Source organism: Esox lucius, chromosome 23 (genome assembly GCF_011004845.1).
Source record: "Esox lucius isolate fEsoLuc1 chromosome 23, fEsoLuc1.pri, whole genome shotgun sequence".
In the NCBI taxonomy this organism is placed as follows: domain Eukaryota; kingdom Metazoa; phylum Chordata; class Actinopteri; order Esociformes; family Esocidae; genus Esox; species Esox lucius.
In genome coordinates, this window is record NC_047591.1 from 13,305,531 (window position 1) to 13,319,034 (window position 13,504).

At 45.4% G+C, this 13,504-nt stretch overlaps 1 protein-coding gene across 4 annotated transcripts in view; it reads right to left on the reverse strand.

Annotated features, from left to right (window-relative positions):
- ppfia2 (PTPRF interacting protein alpha 2) overlaps positions 1-13,504 on the reverse strand; it is a 148,900-nt gene that overhangs the window by 75,689 nt on the left and 59,707 nt on the right. The window contains exon 1 of one of the 4 annotated variants that reach the window (XM_020042763.3): positions 12,853-13,371. The exons of 2 other annotated variants lie outside the window; for them this stretch is intronic. In XM_020042763.3, the coding sequence (XP_019898322.1) occupies positions 12,853-12,933 (81 nt within the window). In that variant the 5' untranslated portion in view covers positions 12,934-13,371. Of the gene's footprint in view, positions 1-12,852; positions 13,372-13,504 lie in introns of those variants that run through there. One more of the 4 variants, XM_020042764.3, reaches the window with a different exon arrangement.

Sequence of the window (13,504 nt, forward strand, 5' to 3'; positions counted from 1 at the left end):
AAACTATTTTACTCATATCTTGAAGTAAAAAAAATAAAAAATAAAAAAAATCAAGAAAAGCAGTACAATCACTTTAAAAGATAATTGTAGATACTTGTAACACTTCTCCCCACATCACCTGAAGGCTATTTCCTAAATGTAGCAGACAACCCAACCTGTTCTGCACTCAGTACCTCATCTCTCACACAGACCTGGGGACCTTGGGGAGAGAAGAAATAGTACACGTAGCCATGTTATCATTCACTGACTGGTCTGGAAGCGTTTTACACAGCATAGAGGCACAATTGTGTCTCCCCTCATCCTCTGCAGTGGGGCACCACCAGGTCATCGTCCTGTCTGGTCATTACGGAGATAATAGCTGGAGCTGTGTCAGAAATAGGATTGTATTCCCTATGTTGCCAAAAACCTCTGGTAAAAGGAAGTCAGTAAATGATATAGATAATACTGTGCCACGTTTGACAACCAGTCGCTGGTTGTCTGCCGAGGTAACTCTATGGGTACTGATTAGAACGCCTTTAGACGGGATCTCATACGTATATCACCGGCAAATGTTCAACTCAAAATATATTATACCTGTGGGGCACAATATAATGACTACAACTCCCACAAGCTGAGTTAATTCAGTACAACAGGTAGGCCATTTACCTCGCTGATCGCATCCAAGCAAGACTAAACAGCCTGCACGTCAGCTTGACGGACACCCCTCGAGACCAACTAAAGACGCGACACATGGCTTTCACTGCTCCTCCATAATAAGCAAATCCTGAACTGAAACAAAAAAATAAAAAATGAATAAAAAAGAAAATCTCACCTTTTCCGGAGTGGAAGGAGAGAGTGATAAAGTTAATCCGGTATTTCTATGTTTCCTCAGTGTCGGGCTCACTCTGTGCTTAGCCCTTGTCAGGTAAGACCCCAGCAGCCTCTAGGCCAGCGGTGCAACCATTACAGTCATCATTAAAACAACCAGGACTCCAGTAGGTCTCATGTCTGATGTAATCCCCATAAAAGGCTAACTTAAACACATCCCAAAAAACAACGCTACTGACGTTACCGAACAGACTGAGCATAGACATCTTAATGAATAAGCAACATTAATGTGTTGTCTTGGGGCACGACTCTCTGTAGAGGTATTGTAGTCCCTCCAGGAGCTGTGTGGGCATATGGAAACTGGACTAGAGGAACAGAATAGCAGCCTTTTTGACCGTCTGCAGTTGTTGATTTCAAGGGGCTTCGTTCCTCTGCGGTCAGGGAATCCGAGACACGCAGCGCGCTGCTACAGGAACAGAAAGCACCGCCTGCAACAGACAGCATGGACATCTGCAGTCCACACGTAGCATTTATTTTATTTATTAAATTTACTCCAATCTGATCTATGTATCAAGTCAGTGTTTAAATGCACCGGGGAAATCCCTTCCCAAAAACATCAAGGATTAGTTAGATTGTGTGGTGCGTAGTGTTTACGTCGTCTCCACCACCTCATTTGATGCACAACCTTTTCGCTTGACACAGCAGATGGAATGTGCTTCACAGTCTCTCTGTGCAGTGGCTGACGTACCCTACGGTGGAGGTGTAGAGGAGATTCAATGACAGGGAAGCACAGAGGAGCAACCCTCTTGGTATTACACAGAAATGTAATATAATGCCTGGGAATACAATACATGCTAACGCCAATAACCTGGGATGGGAATAATGCCACTGATGACCTCATTCTGAATGCAGGAGTCTGACTTCCCACCTTCTGGCTTGTTAAAAAATCTCTCAACGGACAACTAGGCATGGTTTTTACATAGCCTGTACTTGAAGACAAACTCTCAGTGAAAATCGGATGTTGTCAGCTTTCTATTGTGAATGAAAGAAATTATGACACTTTATATATTTTGGTATGTTAGCAGTAACATAGTAATGAATACCTAACATGTTTTGCCCCAACATGTCAGCAAGATCCTTTTTTACAGTATTGGTGTGTTCTAGCATGTTTCTGTTAGAAAACATCAACCCCATAAAGTTCGCCTGTGCAATCATTTACTTTGCATTCCTTCCGAACAAGGCAATACAAACAAAATGTCATGTTTAAAATAAAACCAAGTCTACTCTGTAACATATTCTACTTTTGGAAACTGAAAACTCTAATAAGTCGAACCTGGAGGTCCAGCTGGCACACATACTACTGCTGCATGGGTTCTGTCATCAAAAACATCCAATTTAATTTTTTACCTCTTTCATGTCAAATAAAGCTTTAATTGCCCGAAAGAAAAAAATAGTTGAGTTTTTTTGCTCAGAAAATCGTCAGAATATCTGCCCAGCACATGCCTCCACTGCCCAGCCACAGGGCTTCCTCTTCCTGTGGTGAGTAAAAATTACACCCTGGTGTTTTAGATTCATAAATCCAGCAGGCTCCTATCTAGCTCTTGTCCATGAGGCTAGAGAGTGATGAGACTCATTAAATATTGTGTGGATAAAGGAAGGTTGGAAGGACGAGTAGGAAGAGACAATTTCATGATCGGCGTTCGAAAAAAAGATTACGCTAATTTTAGCTGCCAGGGCGCCTTTTTTCAGCCAAACAGTGTGAAGTGCTGTTTGCTCTAAACAACACTATTGGAAGGTTTTGCTCCCTCTCTGCAGCAGCGGGGGAGGCTGAGAGGCTAGAACAGTGAGAGGCGGGGAGGGGGCAGTGATGGATGAAACACAAGCAGTCCAGCGATGACCTCCACACACACAACCAGGGAACGAACTCGCTGGGGAACCTTTGAAAGAAGCCGCATATGTCGCCAGACTATTTTAACAATAAAGGTAACCGAAGGGATCTGAAAATATGTATAATTTTTGCAAAAGAATCACTTAACTGGCAGCACTGAATGTGGCAGCCGCCTTTGGGACGAGCTGTAAGTGATTCCCTTGAACCAGTCATTTGTTTTGCTTCACCGAGAGTTTTGAGCCAGGGATATGTGGTGCGACCTTGTCGCACAGGAAACCGAGCCCACAGAGTCGAGCTGAAATCACTGAAAATCAAACATACATGAAACCTGGATTGACAGCATTACACAGGTGTAGTGCCGTTGTTCAATACCGGTGTAAAGGGGGTGGATGTGGTTCTATACTGGTGTAAAGGAGGTGGATGTGGTTCAATAGTGGTGTAAAGGGGGTGGATGTGTGGTGTAAAGGGGGTGGAAGTGTGGTGTAAAGGGGGTGGATGTGGTTCTATACCGGTGTAAAGGAGGTGGATGTGGTTCAATAGTGGTGTAAAGGGGGTGGATGTGTGGTGTAAAGGGGGTGGAAGTGTGGTGTAAAGGGGGTGGATGTGGTTCAATAGTGGTGTAAAGGGGGTGGAAGTGTGGTTCAATAGTGGTGTAAAGGGGGTGGAAGTGTGGTTCAATAGTGGTGTAAAGGGGGTGGAAGTGTGGTTCAATAGTGGTGTAAAGGGGGTGGAAGTGTGGTTCAATAGTGGTGTAAAGGGGGTGGATGTGTGGTGTAAAGGGGGTGGAAGTGTGGTGTAAAGGGGTTGGATGTGGTTCAATACCGGTGTAAAGGGGTTGGATGTGGTTCAATAGTGGTGTAAAGGGGGTGGATGTGGTTCAATAGTGGTGTAAAGGGGGTGGATGTGGTTGATTACCGGTGTAAAGGGGGTGAATGTGGTTCAATACTGGTGTAAAGGGGGTGGATCTGTGGTGTAAAGGGGGTGGATGTGGTTCAATACCGGTGTAAAGGGGGTGGATGTGGTTCAATACTGGTGTAAAAGGGGTGGATATGGTTCAATACTGGTGTAAAGGGGGTGGATGTGGTGTCTGATCTCTTTACGGTCCCGCTCCAATGGATGGGAAGCTAGAGAGGCGGTAAACGAGGAGGTTGCCAGAAGATGGTCTTAACTGAACACGGCATTAGACTTCACCACCACGGCATTATTCTCAAAGGCCAAGGATATCCGCAAGGACCACGGGAAGGGCCGAGGGCTGCAGGGAGACAGGGAAATCGGCACAGGAGAGGCAGATTGAAATAACAGTGAAATGGATTTGTAATCTCACATGCGAGAAGGAGGTTAAGTGAGAGAGAATGCGTGCAGATGAGAACCCCAGGCTGACGAAACAGAATTTCTAAATGCTCAGTGTTAAGCACCGGCATTGAGTATATGGAGCCTGCAAACACAGAGCAAAGGCAAGGAAGACCAAGTGTTCAGGTTTTCTGTGCGTTTGCATTTGTTTTCGTTTGTTTGTGTGAGTGTGTACACGCGAGTGTGTGAGTGAGTGAGTGAGTGTGTGTGTGTGTGTGTGTGTGTGTGTGTGTGTGTGTGTGTGTGTGTGTGTGTGTGTGTGTGTGTGTGTGTGTGAGTGAGTGAGTGAGTGAGTGAGTGAGAGAGAGAGGGGAGATTTTATATTTCTCCCATACAGAGCACCAGCCATGAAATTAAAAGCCTGTGGAGTGCTTTATGAGTCGTGAGTTCCTGTTTCAGCACCACGGACAACGACGAAGGCATTCTCTTAAAGGGGAAAGAGGGACTCAGAAAGACAGAAATAGAAAGAGAGAGAAAGAAAGAGATAGAAAATAGAGAGAAGCAAGAGAGAGAATGAGTGAAAGAGAGATTGAATGTAGCAGAGACACTGTAGGAGGGAGGAGCAGACAGATCCAGAGCAGCAGAGGAGCTGACACCCACAGAATACCAACAGCAGTCTCTCCATCTCCTTTCTGTCCCCAGATCTACATGATACCCCATCGATGGGCTGCTCCTAATGGCCAGGCATGGAGATGGACCAGGAGTTAACTCTCCCTGCCGCAGCCAAAGGCCCCTTCCTCCCACCAGAGGAGCATGGGGAACAGAATGGCAGGGACAGATGTGCTGACGGAGGAGTCCTGGCATGGCACTGTGTGAGCCGAGAAGGGGAAGTGGCCTTTGGCTGCCAGAGATGGCAGAGATAGATTCAACACTGTGAAGTCAACTGAACCAGCGCTGCAGAGACTCAACACTGAAGTCAACTGAACCAGCGCTGCAGACTCAACACTGAAGTCAACTGAACCAGCGCTGCAGAGACTCAACACTGTGAAGTCAACTGAACCAGCGCTGCAGAGACTCAACACTGTGAAGTCAACTGAACCAGCGCTGCAGACTCAACACTGAAGTCAACTGAACCAGCGCTGCAGACTCAACACTGTGAAGTCAACTGAACCAGCGCTGCAGAGACTCAACACTGTGAAGTCAACTGAACCAGCGCTGCAGACTCAACACTGAAGTCAACTGAACCAGCGCTGCAGAGACTCAACACTGAAGTCAACTGAACCAGCGCTGCAGACTCAACACTGAAGTCAACTGAACCAGCGCTGCAGAGACTCAACACTGTGAAGTCAACTGAACCAGCGCTGCAGAGACTCAACACTGTGAAGTCAACTGAACCAGCGCTGCAGAGACTCAACACTGTGAAGTCAACTGAACCAGCGCTGCAGAGACTCAACACTGTGAAGTCAACTGAACCAGCGCTGCAGAGACTCAACACTGTGAAGTCAACTGAATCAGCGCAGCAGAGACTCAACACTGTGAAGTCAACTGAATCAGCGCAGCAGAGACTCTCTGTGAAGTTAACAGAACAAGTGCTGCAGAGACTCAACACTGTGAAGTCAACTGAACCAGCGCTGCAGAGACTCAACACTGAAGTTAACGGAACTCAAAAATCTGAAGTCAACCAGACAAACTCACAGTAGTGCTACCCTCTCCACCCCTCCGTATTTGGTACTGCAGTTATGATCGGCCAAAAGGTGTCAGTTCATATCAAATACTATCTTTCTAATGATGAAGGACATCATGTAACACATTGCAACATCAACAGTTTATCACGTATATGGGCAGTCAAGTCCTATTGACACTAAATTACCCGCCATCTAAAACATGCGGTATAGACACACATCACACACAAATGTACGTACACAACATATGACATACAAGCCCTGCCTCTCTTGGATAGCAGCCAGTATCCAGCTGCCTTCTAATGAGAGCCATTCGTAATGGTGCATTGATTCATGCATTCCCAGACAGCTTTCAAGGTTGTTTCAGGATTTGTTGGAGTCTCTCAAGGCTATCCAATACTCATCGGAGTCATAAACTCACAAAATGTTTCCACAATGTCCTCTTCAATGCTAGTTTCCTCATCTCAAACCCAGAGGAAATCAACGTAAACAAAATCATCAAAGAAAGGGTCCCATGTGATCACCCTCACATGATTGATACATAATAGGGTAAATCATGTAGCAAATATGCCTTATTATGCAGCAGGGACCAGTTACATGTATTAAAACCTCTGTTTAACATCACATCAGCTTGCCGGGAACTAGCAATCCCAGAAAGGCAGGTCTACCACAAGAATCCCACAACCACCTGCACCTCAGGAAGGCTCAGGACAGCGCGAGCAGCGTGGAACCACCACACTCTTCCTGCACCATGTCGAATAGGTGGATGAGTGAGACACAGGCATCTGTATTCTAGAGTGGCCTGGTCATCGCGCCTCACTTCCTGTTTCGACAGGAAAGCCGTAATGGACAGAAAGAGAGAGGGAGTAAAAGCAAGAGATGGAAAGAGAATGAGCAAGCGGGAAGGCGTGTCGGCGTGAGAGTGATGCCAAGGAGAGTTGGGTCAGCGCGTCCAACCGCGGGACAACACGCGCTGAGGATGGCCGGTGTCCCGACGGCAGAGAGTGTCCGCGTGTCAGCCAACGGGGAAGCCGACAACAACAACTCAGTCGGAAAAGGCGAACGTGCAACTTCGCGGGAAAAAAGCGCAAGCGGTAGAACGGGACGTATAGCGGCGAGGCGCATGTGCTCACCGTCGACACGCTCAAGCAAGTACACACGCGCGCGCACACACACACGCACGCACACACACACACGCACATGTGCAAACGGCACAGCTCACTTGCTTCGGACAGCTCCCCCATCCTTTTAATCGGTGTGGAATCCATCAAAGTGGGTCAAACTCCACTCCCATCTGCCCTGCCCAGATTTTAATGCACCAGGGCTGATTAAAAAAAAAAAAAAAAAAAACATTACGAGGAAAATAGGCCAAAGGCTTCTGATACACACTATGTTAACAGGAACCGGGTGGGCAGAGGATTCCTCATCAGGTGTAATGTGGGGAGGGGTGCATGCAGCCATTTGTAAGCAATTATAACACGGCCACCACAATAACCAAAAGGTCAAGCACTTCATCTCCAATCGCTGGCCCTGGTGTTATTTAGCCCTGTTGAGAGCTCATTTGCATAAGGGCAGCTTTTGTTTATTCCCCCTTGTCCCTGACCGTGATATAGTGGAGAGGTGGAGGATGGAAACGGAGGCGAGCCAAGCACCTGGAGAGACAAGCAGGTTGTGTACGTTCACAGCTTTCCGTGTCTGCGCGCGTGCATGTACTGTTGGGATTTCCGACATTCAGAATAATCACAGCAACAGTAAAACAGGAATGGAATAGATAGATTTTAATCCAACACGGGTGGGCTCCAGGATGGCGCTGCAGTCACCGCATTGTAGTGCTGACACGTCCACCCTAGTCTAGGTTTGAATCTCGACTGTGTGGCCCGATGTCCCATGGGGCAATAAACCTTGGCCGGCATCGCTCAGAGTAGGGTGAGGCACCATTGGCCAACTTCCAGGTTGGACGACCAGTCTAAAAAGAAGCCGAGTGCTTTGCTATGACGTCTCGGAGGACGCTTGTCGCGACCTTCCACCCACGTTGGTAGTTGCTGCAATCAGTCAAGGTCTTAAGTACTATTGGATAACAAATAGGAAAAAATATAAATAATCCAAACGACTAGGAGTGGCAGTGTAGTTCAGAATAGCACAGAGGAGGAAACACTATCTCTCTAAAGAGAAGCTGTCAGAAATCAAAAGGAGTGAGTCATGTTCTGCTCGGGTATAATCTGTGATGTGATTGATAAGCGTTTTCAAAGGACTTCCTGTTCCGGTGGGAAAGCAACGAGGATGTGAAGTACAGGGTTCCCTTGTTGCTGCGGGGGAATGGAGCCGTCCCTCATTTCTCAGTGACTCACATCGGGGCTTCACTCCCTTCAGATGCAGAGGTAGTGACATCGGTGAATCAAGGTGGCATTTAAACATGTTATGAATTCACAAGCAGAGCCGCTCAGAGCCAAACGTATCATTACAACTATGAGTCATTAACTCTCAGAAACTTTTTGACTTGCGTTGCAGTATTTTTGTCCCTGTCCCACAGAACAGTCATAAACATATCAAACATATTTTTATAGTTTCCACAGAGAGCGCTGGGTAAGTAATAGAAAGTTCACGACGTGCTCCAGCACTGCTGGGTGGATGTGAACGCCAAGCTAAATGAATAGTTGCACATTTAATGAGGTGTGGTCAGGTCATTCCTCTTGCTTCTCAGGCCTGTATGCAAACGGTACGTTTAGCCAGCCAGCGTGCTGCTGCAAGCCAAGAGGGCGTCCTCCTTTGCTTTGGAGCAGTGTGACCATGAAGACCATGAGAAGGATGGCGCATGGAAGATGGAATCGGAATGGAAGCAGGGAGGGTTCAGGCAGGGAGGAGCAAGCATTGGACCTGATCACAAACAGAGCATTGAGGACAGCTGCTAAAAGACCAACAGCCCAGTGGCAGATGAACAACCGAAGTATCCAGGCACGGCTGCCAAGATTCAGATTCACCACGGATAGAGAGGAGGGGAGAATATTGAGCTTTGGTTTGAGGCAGGGACACAGGGCCAACTGTCACACTTAAGTTGAGGGTTAGGGGTTTCTGTCTGTGTCGATGGCTGTCAGGGCAGCAGAGCACTTGGCCGTGGGCCAAGCACAAAGTTTAGGCTAACTGTTCAAAAGTTTCCACCAAGCAACTTTTGGATGGCTGACCACCACTTTTGCCTGACCACTGCTAATTTTAGCAAAATAACTCAGTTCCCTTGCCCGTTCATGTCAAAATTTTTGCGGTCTTAGTTCTCTTTGCAGTCACAATGCTATGTTTAGAAAATAACCAAGATCGTTCCCCAACATTCACTTATTGACTTCTGGGTAAATGCAAAATAATTGCAGGACACGCAATGCCATCAGAACTTATTATTGGACTACTACATTTAGGAAACCAATGGTTTGCATCTATAACAATAAGACATACTAAATTATCTACATCTAAACTGTACTGTCAACATGGTAGATATCAGAATAAAAATTGCAGATTAAATAATGCTTTAATTGGACATTGTACAATAAAAATATGTACCACCAAACCAAATATATTTTTTGTTATCATTGGCATTAATTGTGCTTTGTGTAGTAGCCTAGTACAACTGTAACTGTGGGAATAATGATAAGCATATCTGGCGTGCTGTGTTCACAATGAACACCAGGTACTTCAAAAGAGCCGAACCCACAACACTCCATATGGTCTCAGGTCGGCTCACTTCAAGGGCTCTTTGGGGTGGTGTGCGGGTCCGAGTAGCTTCTGAGTATTTACACTGCACACAAAAATGACACTGAAAACTGCATTGAAATGTTCAAACTTGGACCCTGCATGTCAACACACTGTTCATTAGTGAGCTAAGCCTATGGCCTCTATGAGAGGTGCCGTGTTTGGAGCTACTAATCATTTCAGATTGAACATTGTTTGTGTAATGGATCAGAGCATGGTGGCCCAGTGAGGCCTTCTGAGGCTGGCACAGCACATCTCAATATGTAAAAAAAAATATTTAAAAACCTTCTGGCCAGTTAATTACATGGATTTTGTCTGAGATAACTTTTCCTCTTTACAATCACCTTCTGCTGTCTGCCAATATTACTCGCCTCGTAAATACAACCCGGAGAGATAAAATAGCGCCAAATCCAAGAATGCAATTTGTGGAGATAAATATCTAGTTTGACATGCAGGCCCTCAAATATTATACTTCCAAATAAGATAAGACTCCCCAACGCGCAGCAGTGTGATAAGACGCTGACCTCATAACCCAGTCTGAAAGCTAGACAACAGGCTCCCCATCTGCCCGTGGAAACCTGACCTATCTGCTCCTCTTCCCTGTCACTCTTCTCTGTCAACCTTATTATGAAAGGCCATCCCTGAGAACTGCTCATTTTGCATGTGTGCGCACGCGCACACAGTGTATTTAACGAGTCTCTTACTAACATTCCCACTGTGAAGCCCTGGCCTGGGCCGGCCACTGTCGGTTATCCCATTGGAGCCGGTTCCTCCCAGGCCCAGTGGACTGAACCACGCCCGACTAGCCATGGCTCCCACACCATCAGACAGACTCTGAGCAGCACATGAGTCATCAACCAATCACTGCTCCAAATATTACAACAGCCAGGGAGGGGGCTTCCTTTTTTATTCATTGATTTGTTTTATTCAACAGCCTGGAAGCAGATCCTGACTAAATACTGGACATCTGAGGAAGGCGGGGTCAGCCTTAATGAGACTTGTCAATCTTCGTGAAGATGTCATTAGGCAGAATTAAAATGGCTGGATGTGCAACGCAATTGAATGTCTTTCATTGCTTCACAAATGGCACTCTATTACCTATATTGGGCTGTACTTTTGACCTGAGCCTGTGAAGCTCGTTGTGGTGCTATTACGCTGTGTCTACGGAGCTGCAGATCTGCTTGGCTCTACCAATGCGAAGGTCTTGTGGGGAATACTAAAGAAATTGGATAACTAAATAATCTCAATAGCACCACAGAGGACAATCTACTTTGCAGTTTAATTCAACTTGCCCAGATTGCATATAATTGCAAATAGAGGCTGGGATGAGAAACTGAATTGACATCAGGAGTTAGTAAACAACAAATGCTGGGCTTATTTGAGCTAGCGAGTGTTTGCTATTTGCTAGAGAAATAGATGCTTTATGTCACGGCTGTTGTATGTGACTAGAACCCTTGAAAAGGGATTATATCACTTTAAATCTTGTTGATATATGAGGGGGTCTTTCAGGCAAAGGACCATTGTGACTATGAGCTGTTTCCCTGTGGATGATTTGATTTGACAAACCAAGTTGAGGTATATGGGGCCTTTAAAATGCTTTTAAAGAAATATCTCTTAGACCTGGAGGACATAGCTTCTAAAGGGTTAGAGGGCCGGGAACCATGATTGCTGATCTAACAGTTCACCAGAGAGGAAAGCACAATGAAGAGTGGATGATGTACGGCTTTTGACCACTTATATCATCCATGTGACAGGTGAGCTTGGCAACTCAGAATGGCATTTCGAACAGTAAATCCAAGACAGAAGCACAGGCATCAGAGGGAACAAGGGAACTACCATCCATGTCATTTTCGGCATTCTACCATGAGTGGACAACATCCTGATTTGCATTTCATTTGGACACATCAAAAACACCGCGTGGGAGTTCATCAAGAGAGACCCATCCAATCAACATCAATAGATCCAATGCTTTACGGATAACATCCGCTGCACCTGGAAACGAAGACCATCTGTAGGGGCCACAGAGCAAGGACAACAAAGCCAAGCGGGCTCCTTTAGAGGCGAGGTGTGACATGGACATGACTAAGACCGACAGGCAGACCGAGATCATCTTTTAGTTTTTTACACAGTAACATTGAAACGTCTGGCTTAGTCAAATGTTATTGCAAGGCATTTCTAGAGTTGTGGCCTGTAATTACTTTCAATACGAGCAAAAGTCTTCCTTTTCATGAAGAATGTTGAAAAGCAGCTTTTCTGGTGTAACCCAACAAACTAGTGTGGCTCATAAAAGTCATAAAAAATGACTGCTCTGGACATCTGATTGGCCGGCTCATCCAGTCTCAGGATAATTAAATCATAGTTATTTGACAAGTGATTTCTAAAGTAGTTACTTTCTATGATATGCTTTGGCCAGCAGAGTACATAGGACAAATAAGCAACATAAGTATGCTGTGTGGACAAAAGTACAGTGGAGTTATATGTTTATTATATGTTCATGTATAAAAACAGGGTGACTTTTAACAAGAGTTTAAAACAGCAGTAAGTGACTGGGATCTATAGCCACCGATATCATTCATTAACACTGCATTGGCTTGGCATAGTGCTGAAATAATGCATTAGCATACACATCCATAAAAGTTTGATTTTAATACAGTCATTGCTGAACTTTAAAAGTATCTTTTAAAATTAGAACACTATACCAATGATTAATATGGAGCTCGGATATTAATAATTTCCTTCAAGAATGAATGGAGCAAAAAGACAAAAGTTAACTGAATTCCATAATTCGCCCTAAATCAAATCTCATCATTTACTTTTAATGAAGAGAATGAAACAGTTCTCCCTTCCAATCATATTACAGAAAGTGCGTGGGAAGCACTCATGTATACTAATGTCATCTCTTATTTAGGACTCCGTCCATGTGACTCAGTAATACGCAGGGGAATGGGAACTGCGGTACTTGATCGCACATATGCGCCTGTGGATGACGCCTTTTCACCTCTGATTTAGACCCAACACTTCAAAAGACCTCATCAAGCGCACCCAGTAGACTACCGCTTTGCCTTCATAAATGCATAATATGCAACCCAAGACAAACGTAAAAGCGAAGTAATGCTACTTACAATAAAAAGCATAGTAGTTGGCAACTAACGTTATCAATTAAAGTGCAACCCGTACATATGCAAACATAGGTTTGGTCACACGCAGTTACCTTAGAACTATAGGCTACAATCGCGGTGCGATAAGCAAAAGCACACAACCGATTTGGTAAACATACTGTAGCGGATGTTCTTTAAATACAGATATGGACAATAATAACGACATATATGGTCGCCGGAAAGAACATGAATATTGGAAAACTAAACTGAATATTGAACCAACGCCCATCATATAAGACCGTATTCAACGCCAAGTCCACAGAGTAACGTAACGTAAAGATAGCCTACTTGCCTGGAATGTGTAATATCTTGTCCCGTTCGGCGGGTGCACCTTCGGGGAGTTGGTCCCTGCGCTCATATCTGAGAAAATCATATTTCCTTTGAAGCGGTCCAAAGGTGGTCAGAGTTAAAAAAAAAAAAAAAAAACACGATGCTGTCTTTTTCAGAATATCAAAACATGTGCTTCCGCACAGCTTCTGCCGAAAAAAATAACTTCAAACCTGCCCCGACCGACGAGTCGTGGTGGCAGCACTCTCCGCACCGCTCACCCACATCGGACAGGGTCCAAGAGAGGCGACGTGCCACGGTCAAAAATATGAGAATAAAAAGAGAGCCCGAGTCTCTTCCCAACCGATCACAAGCGCAGTGGACACAGCTCTCTGCAAAACGGACAGCGTTATATCGATTGTCCGGGTGAGGACAACTCGGTGAAATACGCGGGCTGTATGACTACAAGCATGGCGCAAGTGGAACAGCACATTTCTGACAATATCTCAGACCTGTCCATCTGTTCGCAACAATAATCACATCCCTCCTATCCGCCACTGCATGCACAAGTAATTATTCAGAGCATCAGCGCCAGCGTAACCAATACCATATTGCCTTCACACAGAGCACGCGGAGTACGTTTGCAGCGGAGGGACCCTCCCTCTCGCTCTCTGGTT